The 27,531-nt window shown below is 46.2% G+C and overlaps 1 protein-coding gene across 5 annotated transcripts in view; it reads right to left on the bottom strand.

Moving 5' to 3' along the window:
- Positions 1–12,347: 12,347 nt before the first annotated feature.
- ARHGAP26 (Rho GTPase activating protein 26) overlaps positions 12,348–27,531 on the bottom strand; it is a 464,813-nt gene continuing 449,629 nt past the window's right edge. For all 5 annotated transcript variants that reach the window (XM_053566649.1, XM_053566650.1, XM_053566652.1 and 2 more), the window contains 2 exons: positions 25,922–26,013; positions 12,348–18,210 (listed from right to left, as the gene is read on the bottom strand). In XM_053566649.1, coding sequence (XP_053422624.1) covers positions 18,122–18,210; positions 25,922–26,013 — 181 coding nt within the window. In that variant the 3' untranslated portion in view covers positions 12,348–18,121. The remainder of the gene's footprint in view (positions 18,211–25,921; positions 26,014–27,531) is intronic.

Here is a 27,531-nt window from a genome sequence, read left to right as displayed (position 1 = left end):
TTTTCATTCACTTACATGGTCTCTGGACATCTGGAACACTTCTCAAATCTTTCTGTTTCATGAAATTGTCATTTTTGAAGTAAATAACGCAGTTATTTTGTAGAGCATCCCTCAGTTTGGTCTTTCTCGTGGTGAGAGGCAGATGATATACCTTTTCCAGGATTTTTTCAGTGCTTCATAAGAGGGATACACTGTCAATTAGTCCCATTAGCTGGGCGTGGTGGCAGGTGTTGTAGTCCCAGCTATTTGGGAGGCTGAGGCAGGAGGATTGCTTGAGCTCAAAAGTTTGAGCTTGCTGGGAGCTATGATGCCACAGCACTCTACCCAGGGTGACAGAGTGAGATTCTGTCTCAAAAAAAAAAAAACAAAAACTACTTCCATTAAAAGTTACTGTCTGCAAGGTCTCTCTGCTGAAGTTACTATTTTATCCACTGTGCTTCCTAAGAATCTTATGAGAAGATACTTTGAAACTATGTAAATATCTTATATGAATCATTCATTGATGATTCTTCATGACTCAAATACTATTATTATAGTTGCCAAATGGTGAAATTCTAATTCTGTCATTCCTTCTACAGTTAATAGTTGGCTTTAAGCTGTAAGGAAGAACATTTTTGTGTGCCTTATTTATTTCTATCATCATAGACTCATACATCCTTACTTTTTTCAGTTTGTTAAAATTTTTGCTATCTTTATTTTGATGCTTAATTATCATGGATGTTTCCCAGGTACACTGATTTCATTTTAATTCATTTCATTTCATTCTCAAAACCATTGTATGAATCTGGGGATCATTATTGTCTCCGTTTTGAAGACTGAGAAGCTGAAGCTCAGAGTGATTAAATTTTGCATTGTTTAATTGGTAGAGTCTCCAAACCTCCTCTTCCTTTTTTTTGAGACAGAGTCTCAAGCTGTCACCCTGGATAGAGTGCTGTGGCGTCACAGCTCACAGCAACCTCAAACTTTTGGGCTTAAGCGATTCTCTTGCTTCAGCCTCCCAAGTAGCTGGGACTACAGGCACTTGCCACAACGCCCAGCTATCTTTATTTTTTGGTTGTAGTTGTCATTGTTGTTTGGCAGGCCCTGGGCTGAATTCGAACCTGCCAGCTCTGGTGTTTGTGGCTGGTGCCCTCGCCGCTGAGCTATAGGTGCCGAACCTCCAAACTTCTTGTGTTAAATGTTTACCTCTGCACACACATTTTTTTCTTCTAATTCTCCTGATATTCCTGCTACATAGGAATTATCTCTACCTCTCATCCATTTTAAAATGAGAAAGGCTTTGTCAAAACGAGAATTCAAAGGCCCACTTGATATCCCCTGATTTTTTTTTTTTTTTTTTTTTGCAGTTTTTGGCTGGGGCTGGGTTTGAACCCACCACCTCCAGTATATGGGGCCGGCTCCCTACTCCTTTGAGCCACAGGCGCCGCCCTATCCCCTGATTTTTTTTCCAGCAGACTACATTGACCCTTCAAGATATTTTTTCTTTTAGCAGATCTGATGCTTAAGTGTCTAGTCTTTTTTTTTTTTTTTTTCCACTTATTTAATTCTATTCAGGATAGAGGAGGTAACAGGAGAAACTGTGCCTTTGCTCCTGACACCCTGTATTTGTGACAGTTTCTGCTTTGGCCAGAAGCTCCACTGACGCTCGTCAGCATCAAGTCAGGAATCTGCGGTGATTTAGATCATGCCAGGATCCCTGTGTGCTTGGAATAGTTTATGACAATTGAGTTAAATGAAAATTTAATCTCTTAAAGTGAGCGAGTTCATTTCAGTATTTAAAGAGAAAGTTTGGTGAGGACTTGTATCATTTAGTGACCCTCTAATTTGTTATCTATGTAAATATGGATTTTCCCATTAATATGCTGGTGTTTATCCTGGTACAGTGAAGCAACATCTCATTCACAAATCTGTGGGCCAAGAAAGGTTTGCTAATATTATAACTGTGTATAATGAACCAGAAAATCTTGATATTCATTTTCTTTAAAAAAGGAAGTGTATCAGGTGGCGCCTGTGGCTCAGTGAGTAGGGCGCCGGCCCCATATGCCGAGGGTGGCGGGTTCAAACCCAGCCCCGGCCAAACTGCAACCAAAAAATAGCCGGGCGTTGTGGCGGGCGCCTGTAGTCCCAGCTGCTCGGGAGGCTGAGGCAAGAAAATCGCTTAAGCCCAGGAGTTAGAGGTTGCTGTGAGCCGTGTGACGCCATGGCACTCTACCCGAGGGCGGTACAGTGAGACTCGGTCTCTACAAAAAAAAAAAAAAAGGAAGTGTATCTGTTAAAGCATCGATCATGTCTGGCTTTGACCCCAGGTGACCTCAAAATGTGTTTTAGGGACCACCAGCCTCATAGTCACCCCGTTAAACACAAAACTTGGCTGATCTGCAGGTGGTGAGTTACCTCACTTGATCGGTCATAGTTACAGACGGAACTCCTTGCTCTGCCCTTTCCCCTCCTCACTATGCACTTGACTAGTCTTACAACAAAACAAAACAAAAACACAGACCATGCAGCCTCACCCCACACCCACCAAATCAGGATCCTTCGCTTTAAGTGAAGCCCAGGGAAGCCCAGTGAAGCCAGCTGGAACGTGCTGGGTCCCTGACCGAGCCTGGCTCCTATGGCTCACAGTGCTGCCGCTGGCCTACTGTTTCCCAGTGCCATCCCTCGGGCCCCTTGACCTTCGCAGATTCTCCTGTCCACAAGGTACATCACCAAGGGAAGGAGTAATTCTGTAACCCCCAAGTGAGGTGGCCAGGCCTGGAGTGGGCCACAGTAGTTGCAGTGATGTTGGGGACTGAGCCCACGTGTCACTGTAAGAAACAGAGTGGCGGGGGGGATGCCTCACTGCCCAGGGATTCTGATGTGCAGGATCTGTACATAGTTCTTGGCAGCTCTGAACAAAACTTCAAGAACTTTCTTTGAAGCAGATGGGAAACCAAATTCCTTTTTCTAGGTTGAAACCAACACGAAAAACAAAAGCCAGCTCTGATTTACAAGGCCGAGTACTGCCTGAACTTGGGAAAGGTCATTGTATCCCTAAATCAAGATCACTGTGGAGTTACCGACTACTCCAAATGGGGTGTTTGCAGCTGCTCTCTAGTTCTTGACCCCACCTCACCCTCTGACCCCATCCCCACTTCAGTTGAAACCAGTCTAGGCTGTAAATGGAGCCAAATTCAATCCCCCGACCTGGCTCCCAGACTAGGTAGAGGGGTGCTGGTGAAGTGTTAATAACCGGCTCTGGGAGGGGGCTGATTTGTAGCATTTGGTGACTTCAGTGGTGTAAATCACCCCCACCATAGCTGATCTCAAGCTATCAGCAGTTTAACACCCAACTATCAAGATTCCTGGGTCTTTAACAGTCGGCTCTTGTAAGCTGGGATGAGCCAGCTCCAGCACACCAGAGATTTTTAGAATGAAATTCACCAGCTTTCGCTGGGGCTTGCACAGGGCTGGGCTGGGGAAGGGGCAGAACTCACTCTGCAGAGCTGCGTGCTTGGATTAGGCCTCTGGGGAAAGAACTCTCTGTCCTCCCCCCTCAACTTCCCAGCCTCTCTACCCCGGCATCTGAGAGCAGCAACACGGTGGAGGCTGGACAACGTCACAGACCTTGGGGCCCTCAAGTTTGCCATTAATAGAAACCGTCCCAGGTATTAGCAAAGGGAAGAACTTCAAGTGGGCAGAGGAGCGGAAAGCTGTCATTTCTACTTGGCTGTCCATGAAATGCAACTGCTGTGTGGGTTTTAAGAGCAATGGATAATGTTAACAACAAAAAGAAATTAAGTGTATCCCCTAACACTGGAAAGAGGGGTGATGGGATCCACATACACCCCCAAATCCTAGAGTGAAACTTCAGAGTGGGGATCAAGTGTCCGAAGCCCAGGCTGCCCGCTGGACTGCTGCATGACCTTGGGTCAGCCATTTGGCTGCCAGAACCTCTGGTTTTCCCATGGCCAGTTGGGATTCATCACGGTTCTAGAGAGGGCTCTTCTGGGTGAAAGGAACAGAAGCTCAAATTCACCTGAATACAACAAGGTGTTAATTATAAGGATATAGGAAAACAGGAAGTTGTTCAGGGCGGAGGCAGTTTTTCTCTCTTTCTCTGGTCCCACTTGGTCTTTTCTTTCTGCACCAATCTCGTGCCTCTGCAAACAGGCCTCCTTGTGCCTTGAAACTTGTGCCCAGCACAACATGACCACCAATGCTACTTGGACATCAAGAGATCTCACCTCACGTACCCATCTCTAAGGACAGCTTCTCTTGGAGGTCAAATTCACAGGAGCAACAAGTGGCTGGCCCACATCATGTGTGTAAGTCAGGCCACATGAGTTTCAGGACACTGGCATTTTGGCAACCTTTGGCTTGGGTATCTACTCATGTCTTGCTTTTGGCCTTGGCCAGGGACATGGGGAGAAATACGTGATATGTACAGTTGTCCTTTAACAAGTAGAATCCACAGAGCCTCCCAGGATTGGTAGGCTGAATGCACTCATGGTTGTGAAACTAATTAGCAAACATCCAGATATTGCCAACTCTTTGCAACACATTGAAGAAATTTATTTTATGATACTATATTATTGATTCTTAAGGACAGTGAACTTAATTAATGAATGTCCTTTTATTGAATCCAAACAACCTTATAAGGTAGCATTCTAATGCCCATTTTAAAGAAGAAAAAACGGATGCTCAGGGAAGACAGGTGACACCTCAGGTCCCACAGAACCATATCTGAGGTCAGATTTTCTGACTCCGAGTCCAGTGCTCTGTTGTCCTCACAAAGGATCAGACAACCAACCGGGACAGCAAACTGGGCAGAAATCACTCCCTAACTTATGTAGAGCTCAAGACTTCAGTTGTAAGTAAAAGACCCCAACTCAAATTATTTTGAACAAAATGAGAATTTAGTGGCTAATGTGATGGAAAAGCTTGTGGTCATCAGGTATGATGACATGGAAGGCCACTATTTTTGTCTCTCAGGCAGACTCCCTCCTACAGGGTACAAGACGGCCACCAGAAGAGACAGTCTCTCACCATTGCCAGTCTAAAAAATCCAGAAATTGATCCTCCTTGGACTTAATTACATCCTGGGCCCATTCCTGAATCAACCAATCTGTTTGGTTGGGTGGATTTGATGATGTCACAGGCCAGGCTAGAGTCGCATGTTCACCGTTACATCCAGGGTTGGTGCAGTCCACTCAAACCTATGAGAACTGAGAGAAAGAGAGGGGTGGCTCCCAAAGGAAAACAGGTGCTGTCCAGAAGAAAGGGTAATGGATGCCAAACAGGCAAAAACAGCAGATACCTCCAAGGAGTGGGAGAAGCAGAGGGCATTGAAGCCTGAGTTAATTTCAGGGAACAAGTGGGTGACAGCACCTAACACTCAGGTTTGGACATAGTAGGGACTCAACAAATAAATACCCAGTGAATGAATGAATAAAAGTTGGTCCAGACTGTGGTAGAACTACTGTGGTGCCTCTGGGACATGGGATGAACTCTGAAACATTGGAGAAAAGAGGCTGGAGTCATACTGAGAAGAACCTGGAAGGCTGAGGACCACAAATTCCCCTCCTCCCTCCCTCTTTCAGTTCCTCCCTTCTTTTTTCCCTCCTTCCTTTCTTTACCATATGGAACCTCTGAAGGTTTTTTGATCAGGAGTGCGCCATGGTCAAAATTTGGAGCAGAAAAAAATTCTTAAAAATGTTAAAGGAGGGGCAGCACCTGTGGCTCAAAGGGGTAGGGCGCCGGGCCCATATGCTGGAGGTGGCGGGTTCAAACCCAGCCCTGCCCAGAAACTACAAAAAAAAAAAAAAAAAAAGTTAAAGGAATGGGTGAACAAGCTGTGGTATATGTATGCCATGGAATACTATTCAGCCATTAAAAAGATGGAGACTTTACATCTTTTGTATTAACCTGGATGGAAGTAGAACACATTCTTCTTAGTAAAGCATCACAAGAATGGAGAAGCAAGAATCCCATGTACTTAATACTGATATGAGGACAATTAATGACCTAGTGCATGGTAGGGGTGGGGTGGGGAAAGGGGAGGGCTGAGAAAAGAAAGGAGGGAGGAGGGTGGGGGGTCATGGTGTGTGTCACGGTTTTTGGGGATGGGACAGAAATATAAGAGGGACTTTACCCAACAAATGTAATCAGTGTAATGTAGTTCTTTGTACCCTCAATGAACAATAAAAAAAGAAAGAAAGAAAACAAATGTTAAAGTGTTGTGCTTATGTGAAAGTATTACCTTTTGTGGGCCGGGAGTGCCCTCCTTGCCTGCAAAGGTTTTTCCAGTAAGATCTGGTGGTTGGTCCTTGAAACAAGAAAAACGTAGGCACTAACTGGCTTATTGTACCCTCAATGAATCCCCAACAATAAAAAAAAAAAAGAGAGAAATGGAAAAAAAAAAAAGAAGAAAAACGTAGGCACAACCGGAGGGAGAGCAGCAGCAGCAGCGCGTCTGAGTCTGGTTAGCTGGACCTCCCCTCCCAGGGCCTCCAACCAGGTTGCCCCTCCCACATCAAGGTGAAGGTCTGAACTGGGTGCCCTGGAGTTTCTCAGATGGCTGAACAGGTTTGGGTGCAGCCCCCAGGGTGTGTGAGCCCCTTTCTGGACTGAGGAACACGGCATGCCACCCAATTCCATATCGTGATTAGGCGTGATTTATTGCCATTTCTTATTACAGCTCACTGGGGGGAATGTCTCAACACCAACGCACCCCTGGGATAGGCCAAATCAAGTAACAACTTGAACGAAATAGAGCCGGAAAAGTATTTGCAGAGGCCTCTGAATGACACAATTCCTCCCTATTCTTAGGAGATCCAGTCATGGCTCCTCCTGGCCCAGAATGGAGAACAAATGTCAGAATTTTTAAAAATAAGCTTTGCTTGCTGGGTGAAGGGAAGCATCAAGGCTTTTCTTTGGGTGAACTCATTCCAGGATTGCTCAAACCAGGACAGTGTTTGTTCATTTTATATCGCAATGAATATTTCAGATCTTCTGCTTGCTATCTGAGGCTACTTTTCCTAAGAGGTACATTATTAAAATCTCAAAACTAGTCAACATAGAATATGCGTCCCTTGCGTTGGGCCTTCAAATAAAGACAATTGGCAGACAGAGCCCCTGCTGAGAAGCCATGTCAGGGTGGAGCAAACCGCACTTGCTATTCTTTCCTGACATTATGAATTCCTCTGCTGTGCCCCGTAGACTCTGCCCAGGACAAAGCCCTGGCACTGAGGGCTTGACGAGGCCCTGTGCCCATTCCCAAATCAATCAATCCTGTTGGCTGGGGGGATTTGATGATCTCATAGGCCAGCCAGGGCCACAAGCTCACTGTCAGATCAAGGGCTGATGCCGGCCCACCCAAACCCATGAAGCCCCAGGTTAGGGGAGGGATATATCCCAAAGAAAAACTGAGGTGCTGCTATTACAAGAAGGGGTACTGCATGCCAAGCAGACAGAACCAAGACATTCCTGTGGGGTGGGAGAAGTGAGGTGCATTCAGGGGCTGGAGCATCTGAGACCTTCTCCAGAGGTAGGACAGTTTGGGAGTCACGAGGAAGCTCTCCTGTCAGCCCCAGGAGTGTAATCGCTGCTCTGTTCCTTATTAGCTCTGCGATTTTGAGCAAGTTACCCAGTATAGTACTTGACTTCCTCATCTGCAAAACAGGGTAACAACTGTACCTCTTCACAGGGTTGATCTGAGGATTAAAAGAGAAGGCACATATAAAGTAGTCAGCACAGTGCCCGCAAAACAGAGGTGTCCCATAAATGGGGCATCCTTCATCACTGCCATCTCTGCCCCAGTCCAGCCCGGCTCTGGGAATGCCGGAGATCCGCGTGAAGGTCTCAGTCTATAAGCTGACCTTGGGTGACCCCCACTTCTCCTGTGCCCTACAAATCCTCACCCATCATCTGCTTACATTCTCATGCTTTCTCCTCCAGCTCTGACTGTTTCACATCTCATCAGGCTTAAGAGGGGGTTGAATCGCTATGTCAATGATCTATTTTTGAGCATTAGCTGATCATTTTGAGAAACGCTGGTTCTCCCACAAGAAGATGTGTGCTCCTGGGATTTCCTGGCAATCCCATAAGAGCCTCAAGCTCTGTCATCAGCAGCTGCATCAGGGTGGGGAAAAGGGACCGTTTTCAAATTGTTAAAAAGTTTTATATCACATCTTTCCAGCCAGCAAAATGGGCCAGACCTTCTGCAGGGGCGGCCTCCACGCCATGTCCCCACGGATGATGGGACTGGCCAAAACATGCAGCTGGCGTCCCTGGGGCTGCCCGAAGAACCAGGAGTATCCGCACACAGCTCAAGAAACAGGCAACTATTCACCCAAGATAAGTGAGCACAGGGCTCCAAGGAGGAAAGCAAGTTTTTAACCAAAATATATCCTGCTTTTATTCCTGCCACTGCAAAACTGAACCTGAACGTTCGCCAGAGACTGTGCTTTCTAAAGGGTTCACTGCTGAAAAGGGCAAAATGAGGTTGTTGACATCGGTTATGTGGAGGGAGGAGGCTGATGTGGGGGGTGGAAGAGCCAAAGCAAAAACAGAAGGAAAAACTTCCACCAGATTTAAAATTAATCAGGCGTGATGCGATTGTGCCTATGCATTTATGTAAAATCACGTGTACCTATCCATAAAGACGTGTCAAGAGAAGTTTGAAAAGGACATGTGAGCTCTAGAAAGCAGACAGACCTGTGTTGGAATTTTGGGTTCACCAGTTCCTGGCTTGTGTGTCCTCCCTCATCCCCAGTTTCCCGTCTTTTAAAAAATTTTTTTTAATTTTTTTTTTTTTTACATATACATGTGTTTATTAGGTTTCCTTTTTTTGCCTTCACAAAATTAAAAAGGCTTAAAATTTAATAACAATAGCAATGTTTAAGATAAGGACTAGAAACAAAAACCTCGTAAAGAACCAATGAACATAAATGCATTCAGAAAAAGAATCAGAACATAAACACATTTAGAAAAGGAATCAGTTTCCCATCTTTAAAATGGAGGTAATTATAGCACTTCCTATGTCTTGAGGATTCAGTGGCTGATAAGGGCAGTGTCAAGTAGCTAGTAAGAAAATAATAAATGTTAGCTAATTACGTCAGTCATTGAGTGAAAACGGAAGCCGAAAGCCTAAGATGGGGGTAGGGCGAGGGGGAATAGTTTTCAGTTCTGCAGAAAGCCCTATCTCCTCGTGTTCCAGTCATACTGAAATCACACCTAGCCGCCTACCAGTCTCCCTCTCTGCTCCTCTTTCTCCTCATTCCTTGGTCCTGTCCTTGTGGTCTTTCTACTGAAGATGTTTCTCCGTTTGTGGAAGCAGCAAAATCCTCCTTATCTTTCAAGGTCCATCTTGAATATCACCTCTTTAGTGACATTTTTTCTGCTTCCTACCTCCCAAGTAAAAAGAATCCTCTTCCTGGTGCCCCTACTTGCCGCCACACTGCTAGGATGGTGACGCCACGTGGCAGTGTTCCTGGTACACTTCTTGCCTATTGCAGGCTAAGTCTGAGTTCGAGGGCAGAGGTCATGTCTTACGCTTCCTTGTTTCAGCAGCTCCTGGCCCACAAGAGGTGGTCAGGAAGTGCATGCGGATGGAAAGACAAAAACGGAGGGCAACTGCTGTCAAAGGGTGAGGGCCTGATGTTCCCCACTGTAGGGAAAAACGGAGCGGAAATGGACTTGAGCTGCAGCATGGGAAACTTCAGTCAGACACCAAGAATTCCCGTTGTGAGAGTGTTAGATACCAGACCAAGTTCCCAAGGGACAGCGTGGAATTTTCTTGAAGGGTCTTTAAAAAGGGATACTTTTTATGTTTGGGGGTGATTCTGATGTGGTTTTTCTTGAAGACAGCCCCCCCAGCTTGGGCTGAGGTTTATAAAATAACCCGTAAGTGACTTAGATGACCATGAAGAGGCTTTTGGCTTGTGGTCAGCCAGTTATCCAGATGTTTTCTCATGCCCAGCACCACCAAGGAAGCTGGGAAAGAATGTGGCTGTGTGTGCCTGAGTGGAGGGTGTGAAGTCTTCCTCCAACCAGCCTGAATCTCAGTATGGGAGCAAATGGAGTTATTTTGCCAAAGGTCACAGAGTTAGCCTGTGCTGAAGTCTAGGGACACCTGATTTTTCTTTCCAGCATACTGCAGCGTAGAGCAGGAAGGAGGCACCAGGGTCTTGAAGAAGTGCTTCGCCCACTATTTCACCTGCTCAGCCCAGCCAGGGCCTACGAGGCACCTGCTGTGTGGGCGCCAGGTGGAGAGGAACAAGACCGGGTCTCTACCCTAACCACGCTGTTTATTAAGAGGAAGGCAGGCCTCCCACATTTTATGACAAATAATGACCTAATTGTCAGTAGAAAGTACATGAAGTAGCCAACGGGTGTGTGAGGAGAACAGGTGGGAGAAGGTGGCCATCCTTTACTGTCATGCCTTCATCGTATTCAGCTCTGGAGAGGAAAGCATGGCTACCCTGTTTCTTTCTCATAGACAAAGGTTCAGAAAAGGCAGGAAAACATCTAACAAGCTACCTTCCCAAATCCAACAAGGATGGCCAGCCCCTATGTCAGAACAAGTATGTTAACCTTTGGCAGGCCCTGGAGAGTAAGATGTGAGCTGGTACCTAAGAAAAGGGCCCCTGGATTCAGGTCTTCACTGATGTGCTGTTGGCACTGGGAAGACATATGAAGCTACCTGGGTTTCAGCTAATACAGGCTGCAGAGGCCTCCTGGGGCCCATTATAGAAGAGATTTGATAGATTCTGACAGGAGTTACCAAGTACTGTGGGATCTCGTGGGTCTCAGCTCTGATCATTTCAATTTAAAATTTTCCTGCATGGGTCCCCGCTGTCTGATGATACTGGGCACCGCAGGGTGGCATTCTGAAGGATGCGCCCCTGGGGTGGGCATGACCCGCCCATGTGGACGGTCGTTCCAAGCTCTCCCAGGCCAGCAGCCTCACCGTCCTTGAGCAGGTCTGTGTAGGTTACAGCCTCCCTGGGCCACGATGCAGGCCTGAGTCAGCAGCACTGATCAGACACAGCTTAGTTTCATGTTAGTAAAAGCAGAGCAGGCCAATGACATGGACGGGCTAGGGTAGGGGAGAAGTGTGGAATCCGAGTGGAGGGTGAGATAAAAATGGAAAAAAGAAGAAATGAGAGCTGTGATTTAATTCTCAAGAGAGTAAGCAAGCGTGTCTGGGGGTCTGAGAAAAATCATTCATCATACCCACCGTCTAATATTTACGTAATCTGAAGGGTCAATGAAATCCATTTCTAATCAGGGGGCTCGTACGAGTGATCATGCAGTCAGAACTAACGAGTGAAAAACATCGAACAAACCACAGGACGTGACAGTTGGAGCTCTGCTGAGTGGCTGCTAAGAGCAAATGCAAATGAAAATCTCTGACGTGAGGAAGACACGAAAGGTGAGGTGACTGGGAAGTCTGTTGATAGGACGGGAACACACACAGCGCCTCCTTCTCTCCGGCGTGGGACCGGAGACACGGGTGTGCTGCACTCAGCCTCGCCGAAGCACAGAGGGACCCCACACCTGTAGGGAGCTTTGGGTGCTGGGAGTGTTTTCCAGAGGCGGCTGTAAACTTGGTGAGGGCAGCAGGTGCTGTGAGTCTGTGCCATTCCCAGAGGTCGACAAGTGCCTTCAGCAGCAAGTGAGGCCAACACAGGCAGCTTGCGTGTGACCCGCACGTTTAAATAGCCACCCTTAGAACCAGGCACCCAGCGGGCTTTACTGCTACCTCCTCCTCCTCCCCCAGGGCAGGCGTCTGAGGTCAGCAGCCTCACCCACAGCCAGGAGCCCTGGCTCCTCCAGGCTCCCTATTTCTGAGCATACCCGTGAGCCATCTGTGCTCGCAGCAGAAACGGGGAGCACCCTGCAAACCCGGGCCCGGCTGCAACCCGGACAGCATGTGGAAGGGGCAGCTGACAATGAGAAGACTCAGTGACAGGTTGGCCTGGGACCACATGTCACGAGTCCTATACAACCGATTCCCAAGCCAGCTGGGCAGTCGGGTTGCCTGTGTCCTGGCTCTTTATTTTACACTGTCTTCATGAAGTTCCAGAAAACAGTTGATCAGAAATCAAATTTAGGGGTAAAACCATGTGCATTCTAGGAGACAAAGTCAGAAATGTTAAGTGAAATATGGCTCTTGGGGCTCATTGAATATGCCCAATTTGCCCATTCTCAAGTTTATTAGCATTTGACCCCCTTCCTAAACAGAAAGCAAAACTTCGCAGAGCTCATCCAAATCAGCACTGTGATTGTCACCCACAGACTTGTGACCTTTGTCCATGTGCTTTATAGTGAATCAAAACTACCAGAAACTCAAGAAAGAAATATACCACCAAATGGAAAAGTCATTTAATTCAAAAATCATATTTCCACTCATTCATGGGGATTGTCACAAACCAACTAAATATAAGAAAGCCAAGTTTCAGAGGCCACTCGACAGAAACTGTATTTTCTTTATAGATATATTTAGTGACACAAAAGCACATATTTTAAAAAGCCTGGACGTGGCAAAACTGTTTTCTAATTACAGGGAAGGAGTTCTATTCTAGTCACAGATTACTTTTTAATTAGGGAATTGGATTCTATGCACCAGTCAAGAGTCAATACTGAAGTTTAAAACAGTGCATTATTTATGATTTTTTAAAAGAAAACATTAAAGTGCCATTTTAGAAGTACTTTATTGATATATCACACAGCACTTTACAGTATACTCAAAGGTAGCCTAAATTATGAATTAAACATGCAAATATTTTCTTTTCCAAAGTATGGACAAAGTGTCTTTTAGAGTGCTTTTGAACACTAGCCTAGCATTACCTACTAAGCATTTATGGGTTGGATCTTTTTTTTCAACATGACTTTAAATAAGTTAACAGGGAATGTAGTTGCAAATAGTAACCATTGGTAACTATGAACACAGTTTTAAAATGGCACTTAATTTACATCTTTGATCATGTTGATGGCAATCAACAGCCTCTGTCCTCTAATTCTCAACCTCCAAATCCTGAAGGCTATAACTCCCATTGACCAACAGCTCATTTGGGTTTCTGTAAGAGTCTGTGTCTTTATGTAAATATGTGCTGTACACACACATTCATACATATCTACTTTGGAATCATCAGTGTATATTTTCAGATACAAGCTTGGTTCTGCCATCTGGATACAAGAAAGCTGCTTGAAAACGTCTGTTTAGATGACTGTGTAGAAATAGTTTATGTAGAATAGTGTAGAATGTCTTAGCCTCTCTAGGACTGCCCCAGGTAACTTTGACATTTTGGTTATTAATACTCTGGTTCTTATTGACCCCACTAAAGTGAATTTTGACATAACAGCACTTGCTACCATAGGTCTGGGGCTGTGCTGAGTCTTTGCTGTCTAAAGCACTCTACCTTGATGTTTTCCATTTGTTTTCATTTTGTAATGTCCTGCAAAACTTGATTAAAAATGTTAGTTGTGAATTTTTCCTGTGAGTTTTCTCCCTGTTAAGAATATTTATCCCTCTTAAAAAAAAAGAAAAATCCCAAGTTCCTCAATATGGTTGGTTCACCTTCCTTTTCTCTCTGGCCCTGTGTTCTTTACACCTAACACTTTTTCTCCCAGGCATACAGGCGCTTCAGCAAGGGCTGGCTCTGACTGACACGTGGATTCTCTACAGGGCCTTCCCCTCTACTTTGGGAAGCTCTTTAGTTAGACAAGTAATGCAGTCAGCAAAAGGCAAAAAGTTACTTATTACTAGTTGGAGGCTTGTCTCAGACACCCTGCAGGATTGTGCAAGGCTCACTGCTCTGCTGCTGCTGTCATTCTGACGTCACATTTACAGAGAAGGGGTGCAGCACCCAGCAGATGAGTGTGGCTGCCAAATACATTAAGCACGACCAGACGCATTTCTGAAACACCAGCATGGGGTGGGCGAGGGGACATCCTGCTGTCTTTAAAGGGATGTGGGGAGGGTTTCAAGGAAATTGATGGGTGTCAGGTTTGCCAGAGATGAGCGATAACTCCTCAGACAGAGCGCCTAGGACATTCCTTTTAAAGTCAGGCAGCTTAGAGGCTGTTTCCCCGTACTGGTCACCCAAGTTGACTTGGCTGCTCATAAAACATTCTATACCCGGGCAAACTCTGGGTGCCATCGTGGCCACTGCTGCACCTAAAAGTTCTGTTTATAAAACTCAGAGATCCAGACTTGCTTCTGGAAGCAGAAATGAGATGAAAGGTACGAATAGACAGTCGGGAATCCGTCTCTCTTTGGCTGCTTCTTCCTGTCTCTTTACCCTCCTCATTCACAGAAGCTTCGGGAACCTCTGCAGTCAAGACAGAACTTTCAGTGTGAATGGGGCTGCCAGTTTCAGGAGACACAAACTCGCTGATAGAAAGACTTCCCTTCACACCATGGGGATGGCACACACAACCCTGGAGTCTTGGGCGATCGCCTGAAACGACCCTGCCACCAGCAGGGCTCTGTCTGCGAATGGCAGTCTGTCAATACTTGATTGCTCATTTTCTCTTTCTCTTTGCTTCTCGGTCCAAAAAGCACTCAGCAAGAAGAGATGAACTGAAATGATGTTGAAAAGACGGTTTGTTCTGACATAAGAAAACACATATTGGCTGTAGAAACCCTAAAAACACTAAGCTACAAGCTGGCTCCAGTTCTAGGACGTGAAGGAAGGCTACACTGTACAGGGTCCACCCTCTGTGCTCACTTGGAGGCTCAGGAGAGATTGTCTGCAGTCTTGAGCAAGTCACAATTTTACTGCCATGGGGCAAGGATTTGAAACCAGTTATCTCTGCGTGGCATGGCATTCTATAGCTATGGAACTCAGAGAGTAACCCGAAGGACAGAAAAATCTTCATACTCCTAAAAGATTCAGGCTTTGGCTACCTGACCTCTGGGCCTTGCGAAGGAAACATGAGGCTTTCGGGAAAGCCCGGGGATCCTGGTCAATGGTCTTCCATTCTGATACCTACTTCATTCTAATTTTCCCTAAAGTTCCCTGTTAAAGCAGAGAGATGCAGCTGGGGGATTGGATAGTGGAGAGAATAAAGTCTATTTTTACTCTTTAAGTTCCTTCAGACTTGTTGGCTCATATTCAGAACAGTTTCTCCAGTTCTGTAGCTAAAGTGGGAGGAAGGGAGGTTGGCTGAGCAAAGGGAGGCAGAGCCGCCACCCGTCACAGGCCCAGCATGGCCACAGGGAAGCTGCAAAGGGGTCTATCTAAAAGATGCCATTGGTAGCAGCTCTGTTTCCCTCTGGCTTCTAAACAGGGCTAACTCGAGAGGGAGGGGCCCAGTGTTACGGGCACGCTTCAGTGAGGAACCTCCCAAAGCAAGGGTCTTGGCCTTCTGTTCCTCTCCATGAGCTCCAGGTGGGCTTTTGATGGGGCAGATGACAACTTCAAATGTTGAGTATGTTAAAGAAGCATGTTGGCTCTTTCTAATTGGGAAATTCCATGGTAGATGAACACACATGCCCATAGGCCCCTTTCCTAACTTGCTGCTCCCACGCGCAGAGGGACTAAGTCCACTCTATGAATACATGCCCTTTCTTATTAAGTTTTGAACAATAGCTCTTTGGAGTCCTATCCTGGTCTTGCCCATTCTTAATTCTTGTTCCCTGATTTGACAGTAACGTTTTGCTTGCTCCTCAGTGAATTCCTGGGTAACAGCTGTGAAATCCTCAGGCTGACAAGACGGAGCAGTGAATCGCAGTGACGAACCCCTGGTAACTTTAAAGCCATCTTTAAAGCTGTAATGGCACCATGTACATTCCTCTGGGATACTTTTTCTTATTTGGGGGTTTTAGGGACCCTGGAGGTAGAAGGGAAAGGAATAAACAAGTCTAGGAGCAGGGGCAGCAGCAGCACATCAAGAACTGAAGATTATAAAGAGCTGGAATTTTTGTTTTTGTTTTTTTAAGAACTTAGAGATGCACGCAAAGCTTGCAAACTAGCTTGGCCTCATTATAAAGCCTTAGAAGAGGTGAAGCAAAGAAGGAAGTGGCACAGTAATGGTCCCGCCTCCTGTCCTGTATCTTGGGGGTGCCAAGAAATACACCTGAGAAGAAAAACTAAAAATGTAACCCTGGCCCCACCTACCGAAATCCTGAGCTTCATCTTACTAAGTAAAAATTCTTTGAAAAACTCAACGCCTGATGATGCTCTTTCCAGCTCCAAACCCAAAGCCCAAAGAATGATGAAAAGCACGTGTGGGTAAAGACTGAGCACGGAGATGAACCAGCGGAAAGTGAGCACCTGGGAATGTCTCCGCCTCCTGCCAGGCCCCTCACTGCAGCCTCGCCTCCTCTCTCTCCCTTTGAAATCCGCCTGTTCAACAATCAAAGCAACTAGCTTAAAGAATATCAAATATAAAACTTTACCATATAGTATTTCAAATCACTCTATTTACAAGTTTATCTTTTCAAAAAAAATGTAAAAGGTACAGTAATGCAACACAATTCAAGTTTTTCGTTTCTTCTTTGAAGTTCCCCAGTGAGGAATTCCAGAAGCAGGAAACACTCTGGAGCTGCCATCTGAGGGGCTCCTGGGGAGCATGACAGGCTCTCAGTCTGTGCTTTAACCAGAGTCACCCTTGCAAGGACATTCCCTGTGGAAGACACTGATGGTGCTACTCTTTAAAGGACAGGTGGATATAAAGTCCAGGCAGAACTTCCCCATCCGCGGTAGCCTTCCACAACACACAGACCCTTTTGACCAGAAAATTCCCTTTCTCATTAGACACCCATCCCACCCTCCATGCCCCAACCTTCTAGTATCTTCCTGAATCACAACAGCTTAGGATGTTAGTCTCATGCCTCGAAAGACTGAGAATTCCCTTTTTCTGAGTGGCAGTGAACACAGATATCCTTCTAAACTATAGCCCGTAGGGGGTTAGCCCAGGAACTAATCCTTGAAAACCACCAGCATACCCAGCTCTAGTCAGTAGTCCCGCACAGTGCAAGGGGGCTGGGTCAGTGGTGAGTTAGAGGCAGGCAAGGGTAGGACAGGGCTGAGTGGACACAGGACATGGGGAACCTGTCAGACAAAGGGAAGGCAGCATCTTACCCGCTAGAAAGCAAACACTAGTTTCATGGAAGAACAGAAATATTAAGCCTATATGTAATTTAATCTCAGAGGTTACTAGAGTTTGCTCCAAATATATCCCGATGCTGTTGAAATTCATCAGAAAGGGAACAGTTCCCATCTGCTATCCTGTCTGCCCTAAGTAGACCACCCCAATTCCTTGATCTTCTGCTTCAGGTGGTTAAAAACCCACTTTAAAAAACTACCTAAGGTGGTGGGGGTGGAGGGGTGGGGAGAGAAAAATGTATCAGGCAAAGAATATTCTTTCTTTTTTTTTGGTTTGGTTTTAGAGTAGGTTGGGTTGCCATGGTTACTAGGTGACAGCAACCCTTGGTGGCAGAGAAGTTCCCAGCTGGGGAGGAGGAAATGTGGTGGGGGGGGAGGAGGTGTTCCCTTGCACGAGAGGCGGACTGGACTGAATTGCACTGATGATGGGCCAAGAGCTGCTTCAGAGGTGGTGAGAGATTGGATCTTACATAAGCAGTGCTGTAACCCCCTTCATCCTGTGTGCAAAGAGAGAGGCCCAGCTGCCTGCAGCACTGTGGGTCTCAGGTATTTAGAGGTGGGGTGGGGAGAGTGTCTAATGTAAACAAAAGCAAGGGACCCAGTTGGGTCTCGGTGCCGATTTTTTCATCCAGCCCTGGCAGACTTAGCTATGCAGTGTGCTTTCAGGGGCTTTACTTCCTCTTTCAGAAGGTTGGGGGTTTGGATGACTGTCGAAGCAAAAGGAGTGCTCCCTAGTTAGGGTACTCATGAGAGAAGGGCTCTGTGAGCCTTCTCTTGGTTACCACAATCAAATGGCTTCCCCGGCTGATTGACTTCTGTTTCTTGCAGTATTGCCAAGTGTCAGCTGAGATGATCACGGAGATAGGTGACACCCGACTTCACAGAAACATTCGCGTTCACAGGTAGCAACAGATTCAGTCACGCTGCATTTCTCAGTGGCAAAGAGAAATGGCCTACAACACTGGACTCAGCAGTTGTCATGGATACCATGTAAAGCTCAGCAGTTCTGCTGGGGCCCATGGTTAGAGGAACTCCACGTAGTTCTCCGGGATGAGGCCAGTCTTTCCATTCAGAGTGCCCTCCAACCAGCCAGGCTCCTGAGACGGACGAACTGTACAGGAAGGAGAGTCAATGAGATGACGTTACAGATAGGGCAGGAGGTGGCTGTGGGGTGTGTGTGTGTGTGTGTGTGTGTGTGTGTGTGTGTGTGAAGGAAGTTTGAAGAATTAACACAATCACTTGTTAAGTAACATAATTCTAGACTTTAAAAACAGAAGTTCTTAACCTTTTGTGGGGTATGAGCCTTCTGATAAAAGCTGTTCTGAATGTTTTGCCCCAACAGAAAGGGAAACAGATGTAGACATTCAAGATTTTACACACAATTTTAGGGCTTTCATGAACTTCTAAGGTTTTTGGTCAAAACTGTAAAGAAGGGAGAGTCATCAGTTGTCCATCCATCCAGCCCTCCACCTACCCACTCGGTTTCAACTAGGTACCAAGTACAATGCCCATGGAAGACGGCTACAACCTAGTTTTAAAGATATCTAGCTTCTAAGCATATATTTTACTTCCCTTCAAATCCTTACCCCCTGGTTCCAATTTCCTTGCCAATTCTCCCCGTGTGTGTACTTCTTGGTCATTTTACACCCTTTGAATGGCCCCTCTCTCTGCCTCACCCCCCTTTTACATCCTTTGAAAGGCCCCTCTCTCTGTCTCCCCCCACCCTCTCAGTCTGTTCCCTGCTCTCCAGAATTTCCTTTTCTCCTACAGACAGATCTGAAAACTGTCTTCTTCCTCTATCGCAACTTTCAAAATTTCTGCCACTCTGATTTTTCAATATCCAAAGACTTTTGTATCTACTTTTGTGAAATCACAATCCATTTCCCTAGAAACCACTGTGCTATTACAAAGCTTATATAAAAGCCAGCTGAATCTGCAGAGTAGTCAATAGCAGGAAGGAAGAGCAACGGAATCATGGGACTCAGAGGTGGGTGTGGTTCATGCTTATGAACCGCAGATCTACAGATCACTCTGGGGAGAGGCAGGGTGTTATTCTTAATGTATTAGGAAAACTCCGATTCTCCAAGATTGTTTAAAGAGAATGAATTTTCCCCTATTCCCTTCCTGGGCTAATTAAGTGACTTCCTGAACTTGTTTTAGAAAAGCATTTCCGTCCCAACATTACTAGATAGTTCTAGTTTCAGTTTGTAGGGAAAGATGTAAGAACAGAAACCAAAGGAAGCAAATGAGAGGCAGCAAAAGAACAGAGACTGAGGCTTACAGAACACCAGCGTCAACGTGTCTAGAGCTTGAATGCTTCCTTAGGAAAAGCCCAAGTCAGCCATCAGTTAGTGAGCCTCCATAGGATGTGGAGAATTTCACAGGCTTCAGGAATGAACCCAAAGGAGCAAGGATACTTTGGATCCATGACAACTCACACAAGGAAGAGTCTGGGGAGAATACATATATCTTTAAAAGCACCCTGAACTCTCCAATGACTGAAGCTTCCTGTACTACTGTTAATACCTACCTCTGTCCTCTGCCCATTCACCATATAGCTGAAGCTGCCAAGATCGCATCAGTTTCTGTGCCTGTAAAGTGGTGATGATAACATCTCTCCTTTCCAGGGATTCTTATGAGTATTAATGGAGCCAATGAGGATAAAGCACTCCAAACACTCCACAGGCACAAAGCGAATGCTCAGTCACTTCACAGGCCCTTGGGCTGCTCAGCAAGACTCCCTCCTAGTAAGCCTAGGTGAGGGCTAGTCTCAACAGTCACCTAAAGACTAGGAAGGCTTAAATGCTTAGAGTCAAAATAAATCAAACCCATTCCTCCAAATAAAAGACCTAGAAGGAATAAACCAACCAATCAAAATCACACCCCTCCCCCCCAAACCTTCCTGCATTATAGCAAAGCCCCCAGTGGAACTGTCACTCTACCTGAGGCATCCAGCCCATCTCCTCCAGACACTTCTCCCTTCCTGGCTGCTTGTTCAAACACAGCACAGTTACTGAGCTGGTAACAGAAATGGATTTGTAGACTGAGGGGAGAATCAGAGGAGACAAGTGTGGCCCTCTGAACCGGAGGACAAGAGGTATGTCACAGGGAGATAGGGGACAAAGCAGCCTTTGGGTCAGACTGCTGACTCCCTGGAGTCTTCAAGTCAGGTTCATTAAAGAACAGTAACAGGCCATGTGCTTGAGAATTGGCTGGATGCTTATTAAAATGGCGGATTCCTGGCCCCATGGCAAATCAATTAAAGCGAATCTCTGGGAGTGGGGCCCAGGAACCTGCATTTTAACTAGTTTACAGCAAGTTTGGAGCCTTGACTTTTGCCAAGGCCTCTTTAATAAAGGTAGTAATAAGAATTAAAATGTAAATTTTAATTTAGGGAGGAGGGAGACGGTACCAGATGGGCCCCTTCTTTCTGTTGCCTTATTTCTTATCCTCACACTTCAAGACTTGGCTGAAGCCCCACCTCCTTCTCAAATATTGTCACGGAATCCCTTCTAACTGCTCCCTCTCTCCTCCAGACTCCTAGAATGCTCACAGTACATCCCACATGTTAACGGGCCCTGTCAATATGCCATTCAATCATGTTAAGCTTTGCTTGTCTATCTAGTTTTTTAGTGCATTTGGTTTGTATCATATCCCTCCCTGGCTAGACGACATTTAGTAACTCCCTTCTGCCTAAAGAATTATAATGTGAACACTTAAAAAAATGCTAGAGAGCTGTTACATGCTCAGTTTTAGGCATACTGATTCATTCCATCCTCATGATCCTAGCTTATACTGGTATTATCCCAATTTTACAGATGAGAAAATTAAAGCTCAGAAAGGTAAATTAATTTGTGCAAGGTCATCATGGTAGAACCAGGATTTGAACCCAGTTGGTTGGCTCCAGAGACCAGGCCCTTTCCCATCATGCCTCTGCTCAGCCAGTGGGTGTGACCCTTGAGGATAAGCACAGTGCACACGCTAAGTGGGAGGCCTTCGGCTGGTATGGGCTCCAGCTGCATTTCCTTCTTCTAGCTTCAGAGTGAATATGGAATTGATTCCACTATCATCTTCATTTTACTGATGAAAAATGGGCTCAGAGAGGTTAAGCCTCTCACCCCAAAATCCACACCTGGTAAATGCACGAGGCGAATTGGAGCCCAGGACCGCCACTGCCATTGCTGGGCCTGATGTTCTGAGCATGGAAGATGCTAAGTGCTCTTGGGGCTGAGCTGCAGCAGGGTCCGAGGTGCTACATAAACACAGAAGGTGTGGCAGCAGGCTGCCGGGCGCTCTCCAGCCTGGCAAGCATGTAATAAATTTAAGCTGCTGTGGACATGGGCCTGCTTCCTGCCAACCCCTTTCTCTCAGCTATATCCTCATATACCCCACAAGCCCTGCACACACAACCCCAGCTCTCTCCTCTCTTTCACTCACTGTGGACAAGGAGCAAGGATTGGTGTGACTAAGGTATCTAATAGCTTTCTGGCCCGAGAAGAATCCGTACCAGGAAGATACTGACACTTGTGTAGTTACCATGCATTCATTCATTTAATAAATGCTTACTGGGTGCCTGCCATGCCCCAGACCTTGTGCTAGGTCCCTGCACATTGCTGACAAGATACTGCTCTTGAGGAGGGACATTCTATCAATATGCAAGTATGTAATTTAATGGAGTGAAAAGAGGAAAATGACAGACTGGGACAGGAATGTGAGCAAGTGGGAAGGAGCTCAAAAAGCTAAAACCTAAAGGATCCAAAGGGGCCAGCCAGACAGTGAGTGGGAAACACAAGGCAAAGGGCCTAAGATGGGGAAAAGGCTGATGAGACTTTAGAACAGTGGTCTGCAGGTGTTTCTTAAAGGACCTGTTAGCAAACGTGTCTGTCTACTCAACTCTGCAGCGCCACAGATAACATGCAGACAAAAAGGCATGGGTGGCTGTGTTCCAGGAAAGCTTTATTTACAAAAGCAGGTGGTGGGCTGGATTTGACCGGCAGGTCATAGTCTGCTGACCCTACTTGAGAACATAAAGAACTGTGGGGGCTGCAGTGTGTCATGTGTGTGTGAAAGGAGGTCAGAGGGGCCAGAGCTGGGCCACAGAAGGCCTTGTGAGTAATTCTCAGAGCAACAGAAGGCCACTGAAGGATTTTAAGCAGGGGAAAAAAATCCCCTGCTTAAATGATCAGATGTTTATTTTTCTAAGATCACTCTTGTTGCTATGTGAAGAACAGGTCATGGGGCAAGAAGTGGAAGTGACGAGACAAGGTAGGTGGCTGAGATGGGCAGGTGAGAGACACAGGTGGCCTGGACCTGACTATGGCAATGGGGACAGCTGGGAAGGCCGATGCCACCCCTAGAGGAGTTCTCCTGCAATTCCATTTCCTGGGAAGCTTGAGGGGTCCCTGGTGAGGATGTTTTCCATCAGCAAAGGAAACTCAGGACAGCCCTGCCTGGCATGGGTGCCACATCATGTGCCATGGGAATCAGTGGATCCAGTGCATCTCAGGTCTTGATAAAAGTATCCCCAGAAGCCAATTTGAGTGACTGCCATATGAATTTTCCAGGTAGCACTAATCATGTTGCTTCCATGACTAATGTTCCTGAGAACACAAGTTATTTCTCTTTCCAGTTACTGTCTGAGGGGCTCCTGGTGAAGTGGACAGTTTCCTAGTAGACTGGCGAGGGCTGCCACTGGAGTTATTTCCAAGTATTGCACATCCGTTCCCCACTGCACAAAGTCCATGAGCTGACTGAGCAGCAGCCACTCCAAAGGCCCAACACCAGTGCCTGGAATCCAAAGGCTCGGAGATTAATCATTACGAAACAACAGACTTTCCCCTCCAGGTGCCCCTCCCTCTTCCTCCTCCTCATTTGTTCTTCTTAATCCTGAAAAAAACACACACACCTGTGTGTTGGTCTCATGTACTAGTCTAACAGCTACAGATCATCCACGTTGAACAGCCCATACCTAGTATCTCTAGCAGTAAACTAACAAGACATAAAACAAGGAAAAATACCCCCTACCCAACATGGTAATAGTTTTTGTCCTATATTGCCTGATTTTCCCAATAGAAATGAAGCAATGTGGGCAATAGGGTATAGGTAAGCCTGTTCCTCTAAAAATAGGAACTCACAAAATATTATCAGCCCAACCAATCTAGACAGTGGATTAACATTTCATCAGATCTATCTTTGACAGCAGAGAAATCAACACTGGGAGGTATTTTCTTCAAGATTTAATTTGGCCTTTTGCACTTCAGGGAATTTGAAAGGTCACTGGCATTTCTGGTTAGAAACAAACCAGTTATCAATGAGCCCTCCAAAGACTGCAGAGACCCCCGGCAGGCTCTGTGAGGCCTCTGACTCCCTGGACTTCCCTCCTTCTCTCAGTAATCATCGTGTTAAGCTTCGTGCTGATTACTGAGCTGTGAGGGGCAGTCATGGAGCCCGCCCGCCAGAGCACCTGCCAGCAAGGCGAGACGCTGGGGCTTAAACATCACCTGGGCATCTTCGCTCATCTTTTGTTGTTGTTGTTGTTTAACTTTTTGAACTATTGATAGTTCAAAAAGAAGACTTACAAATAAAAGAAGGCAAGAATGTGAAATGGTATAATGGCTTTGTAAAAGTGTCTGACATTTCCTCAAATAGTTAAACAGACCCAACCCAATAAGCCCACCCTTAGGTACAGTGACAAGAGAGCTGAAAACGTGAGTCCTCACAAAAACTTACACATGAACGTTCACAGCAGCATTACTTGAACAGTCAAAAAGTGGAAATGATGGATATGTCCATCGAACTGATGCATGAGTTCAAATAAAATGTGGTTGTAGCCAGACACGGGAATATTATTTGGTCACAGAAAGGAATGAAGTTCTGCTACATCAGTGGTTCTCAACCTTCCTAATGCCACGACCCTTTAATACAGTTCCTCATGTTGTGGTGACCCCCAACCATAAAATTATTTTTGTTGCTACTTCATAACTGTAATTTTGCTACTGTTATGAATGGTAATGTAAATATCTGATACGCAGGGTGTATTGAGGCAACCCCTGTGAAAGGGTCATTCGACCCCCAAAGGGGTCGCAACCCACAGGTTGAGAACCACTGTGCTACAGGCTATGTCATGGATGAACCCTGAAAACATTATGCAAAAGAGAAAGAAGCCAGTTACTAAGGTCACACCCTGTATAACTCTATTTATATGAAGTGTCCAGAGCAGGCAGGTCTACAAAGACAAGGTGGAGCCGTGGACAGCCATGGGCCAGACGGAGGAGGCTTAGGGATAAATGAGCCATGACTGCTAAAGGCACGGGGCTTCTTTGTGGTGATGAAAATATTCTGGAATTAAATGGCAGTGATGGTTACACAACTCTAAATACACTAAAAACAAATAGGTAAATTGGCATTCTTGATAAAACTGTTAAAGAGAGAAGAAATGAGTATAGCATGCTCTTGGCTAGGGAGAAAGAAAAGAAACTCACCAGAAGGAGTCCCAGAAAAGACACACAAGCAGACATGTGCCTTTTGATAGTTCAAACCAATTCTGTCCCTGGATCAGGGGTCCTTAGTATTGTCAGAGCAAATAGGTAATAGGACCATGGTGGTCCCTTGCTCATGTGAGCAGTGAATTGGGACTTAAAGGACAGACCTTTGAGCCCTGCATTTACCTGTAAATGCAGGAATCTCTCAAAGCATGCTCATCTATAGGCAGAAGCCCCTCGCCGGCTGACAGAGCAGGGCACAGAAGCCTGTGCAATGCAGCCCATTCTACTTTGTCTGCTGTGAAAGCTGTGTCATGTTATGGCAGGGCTGGGACTCCCCCACCAAGGCCTATGCAAGAGACACTCCGCAGTGATGTGGCTCTGGGCAGCCTCCTGCAGACCTACTGCACCTGCAGTGTGCCGGGGCCTGAAAGCACCAGCTGCTGACAGGAGAGGAGACTGGGCTGGCTGTTTGTGAACTCCGGTCTGTAAAGGGCTCAGATGCAAGCTAATGGAGCGCAGGGTGAAGGACAGTGTTTTTGACTTTGAGGATCATAAAGAGGGTGCAGAGGCAGTGGGCCACCTGCAGTTCTGAGCTCACCCTCACTCCTGCTGGCCCAGAAGACCAAGGGTTAAGAGTAACCTGGAAGCCCCCCTAATGCTCTATGCCTCATTTCCCAGTCTGTCTACCCACCTCTATGTCGGACGCAGTTTTGAGCACATGGAGCATCAAGGGCTGTTCATAGTTGCAGTCAAGGGCTGGTCCCAGGAGCCTGGTTATGCTTTGGTTTAGAATGTGAGGCCTTTACAGACACAGCCAGACCAGGAAGTCAGGTGCAGAACCTACTTCCCAGCCGAAAGCTAGGCCTGGGCTATATTAGCAAAAAAGGGGAGACTGTCACTGTGAACGAGCAGAGTATCAGGGTTTTTCCTAAGACAGATGCAATCATGATGACGACACCAACTGTCTTTTCAATAATAACATACTGATGCTTAATATGAGTTGAGTGCTATTTTAAACACGTCATGGGTGTTACCTCCCAAAGCCACTGCCTGGTACGGGGCTGAGTCCTTTGCAGGCACATTCTTATTTGATGTTCATAACAATACAATGAGGAGCTGACTATACCTGCCTACTCTTCATAATGCCTCCCATTGTCCTGCTGCTGCTCTCTTATTTGGGGAATAGACATAGAAACACACACACACTCTTTATTGGTCTTTCCCACTCTATTGAGATTTTTCTTCAGTAGGAACTTTGAAAATGCCCATTATTTATTTATTTGGTCCCCCTCACCCCACTGCCCCACCCCAACATTTGCAAGGGGTTGAGAAACTCACCATTATCGAAGACTGTGCCTGCTGTGAACGAAAGTTCTGAGTCATGTTCAGCTTTGCAGGCATACAAGGCTTTTGCCTTCCGGAACGGTGTGCTGTGTGAAAATAGGAGTTTATTTAACATTTTTAAAAAACCCTCAGAAAGCCCCAGATATTTAGTTTCTCTTCTTCCCTTTCCCTGTAAGCCACCTAGACCTCTCTCATGGGAAGAGCCTGACAAGGCAGCCAGATGGCAAAACATGAGGTGGAAAAGTTGTAAAGGTCACAGGAGAAAAATGAGAAATATTCAGAGTAAAGCCATGAGCGCCAAGAAACCGCACGTCTTCTGGGGTCACGTTGTTACCTGGGAGTTACAGCAGCTGAGCAGTGGGAGGGCTGGTAGGGCCCCATTTTTGGAGCAGGAATACCTTGGGGGAAGGGCAGGAAGCAGAGGCAGGAAAGAACTTCCAAGCTGCTCTGGAAAATACTCCCAACAGACTCTGCTGAAAGTTGGCAATGCTCAGTGAATCAAAAAGGAGAAATTCTAGCAAAGCCGAGTTTCAGCTCCAGGCCATGGGCTGACATTAGCTGTCCCAGATGTTCCTTATTTCTCGCTAGGCTAGGTCTTGCTGGTGGGGCAGGATTCCAGAGCTGGAACTCTCCGACCCCCAGGGTAGGGCAGGGAACAGAAAAGTTGTGTGTGGGAGCAGTTACGCATGTGTGTGCACGAGCACGCGTGCGTCCCTGTATGCAGAGTGTGGGAGGAGGGAGAGGGGAGAGGGACACAACTCATTTTAATTTTCCAGCCTCATGTCCAGTGAGTACGGACAACCATTCCCACTGTGCCTCAGAACCACCTAGGGGGCATTTAAAAAATGCAGATGTCTGGGTTAATATCAGTGTGCAGATATTAACGCAGGCATTGGTATTTTTAAAGGAGCTCTCTAAGGGATTCCTATGTGTAACTGGGGTTGAGAACCATTGCTCTAGAGCCAAAGCTGGCAGTGCTTTTCTGTAAAGGGCCGGACAGTAAATATTCTGGGCTTTGTGGTCCATATGGTCTCTGTTATGCAGAGTGATCAGAGTAAACAATTATCCAGAATTTGTTGCTGGGTTACAGTTGCTGGTCTTTCTCCTTCAGCCCTCCTCCCAGGCCCTCAGGATGGGGACAGACTGGGAGGGAGAAGAGGAGGCGTACGTTCAAAAGGGGCCACACCTGTTCATCCCCCACCCCCCCCCAAAAAAATACTGGCTTAGACATACATATACTAACACATTATTTGTTGTTTAACTACAATTCAAATTTAACTGGGTATGCTGTATCTTTTTTATTTGCTAAACCTGGCAACCCTACCCAGGGTTTTAAAAGATAAAATATATCTTTTAAAAAGTTTGCCAGCCCAAAAAGTTCAGTGTCCCACAACTCCCTCTCAAACTGGGCTACAGTTTACCGTCACTCTCTCTAGTTTTCTAGTAGCCAAGAGATGACGGCCAGTTGGGAGAAAATTGGGGAAGTAGGAGAAAATGAGGTGGGACCGCTGGGAGTGAAGGAAAATTCAGAGCCTTTAGTATGCATCAGCTTCAGCTGGAAGACAGTGCTTCCTGTTCAATTATGATTAAAGAATAAAGTTCAG

The sequence above is a fragment of the Nycticebus coucang genome, chromosome 17 (genome assembly GCF_027406575.1).
Source record: "Nycticebus coucang isolate mNycCou1 chromosome 17, mNycCou1.pri, whole genome shotgun sequence".
In the NCBI taxonomy this organism is placed as follows: Eukaryota; Metazoa; Chordata; class Mammalia; order Primates; family Lorisidae; genus Nycticebus; species Nycticebus coucang.
Note: the sequence above shows the minus strand (reverse complement) of the source record. Positions and strands in the feature narration are given on the sequence as shown.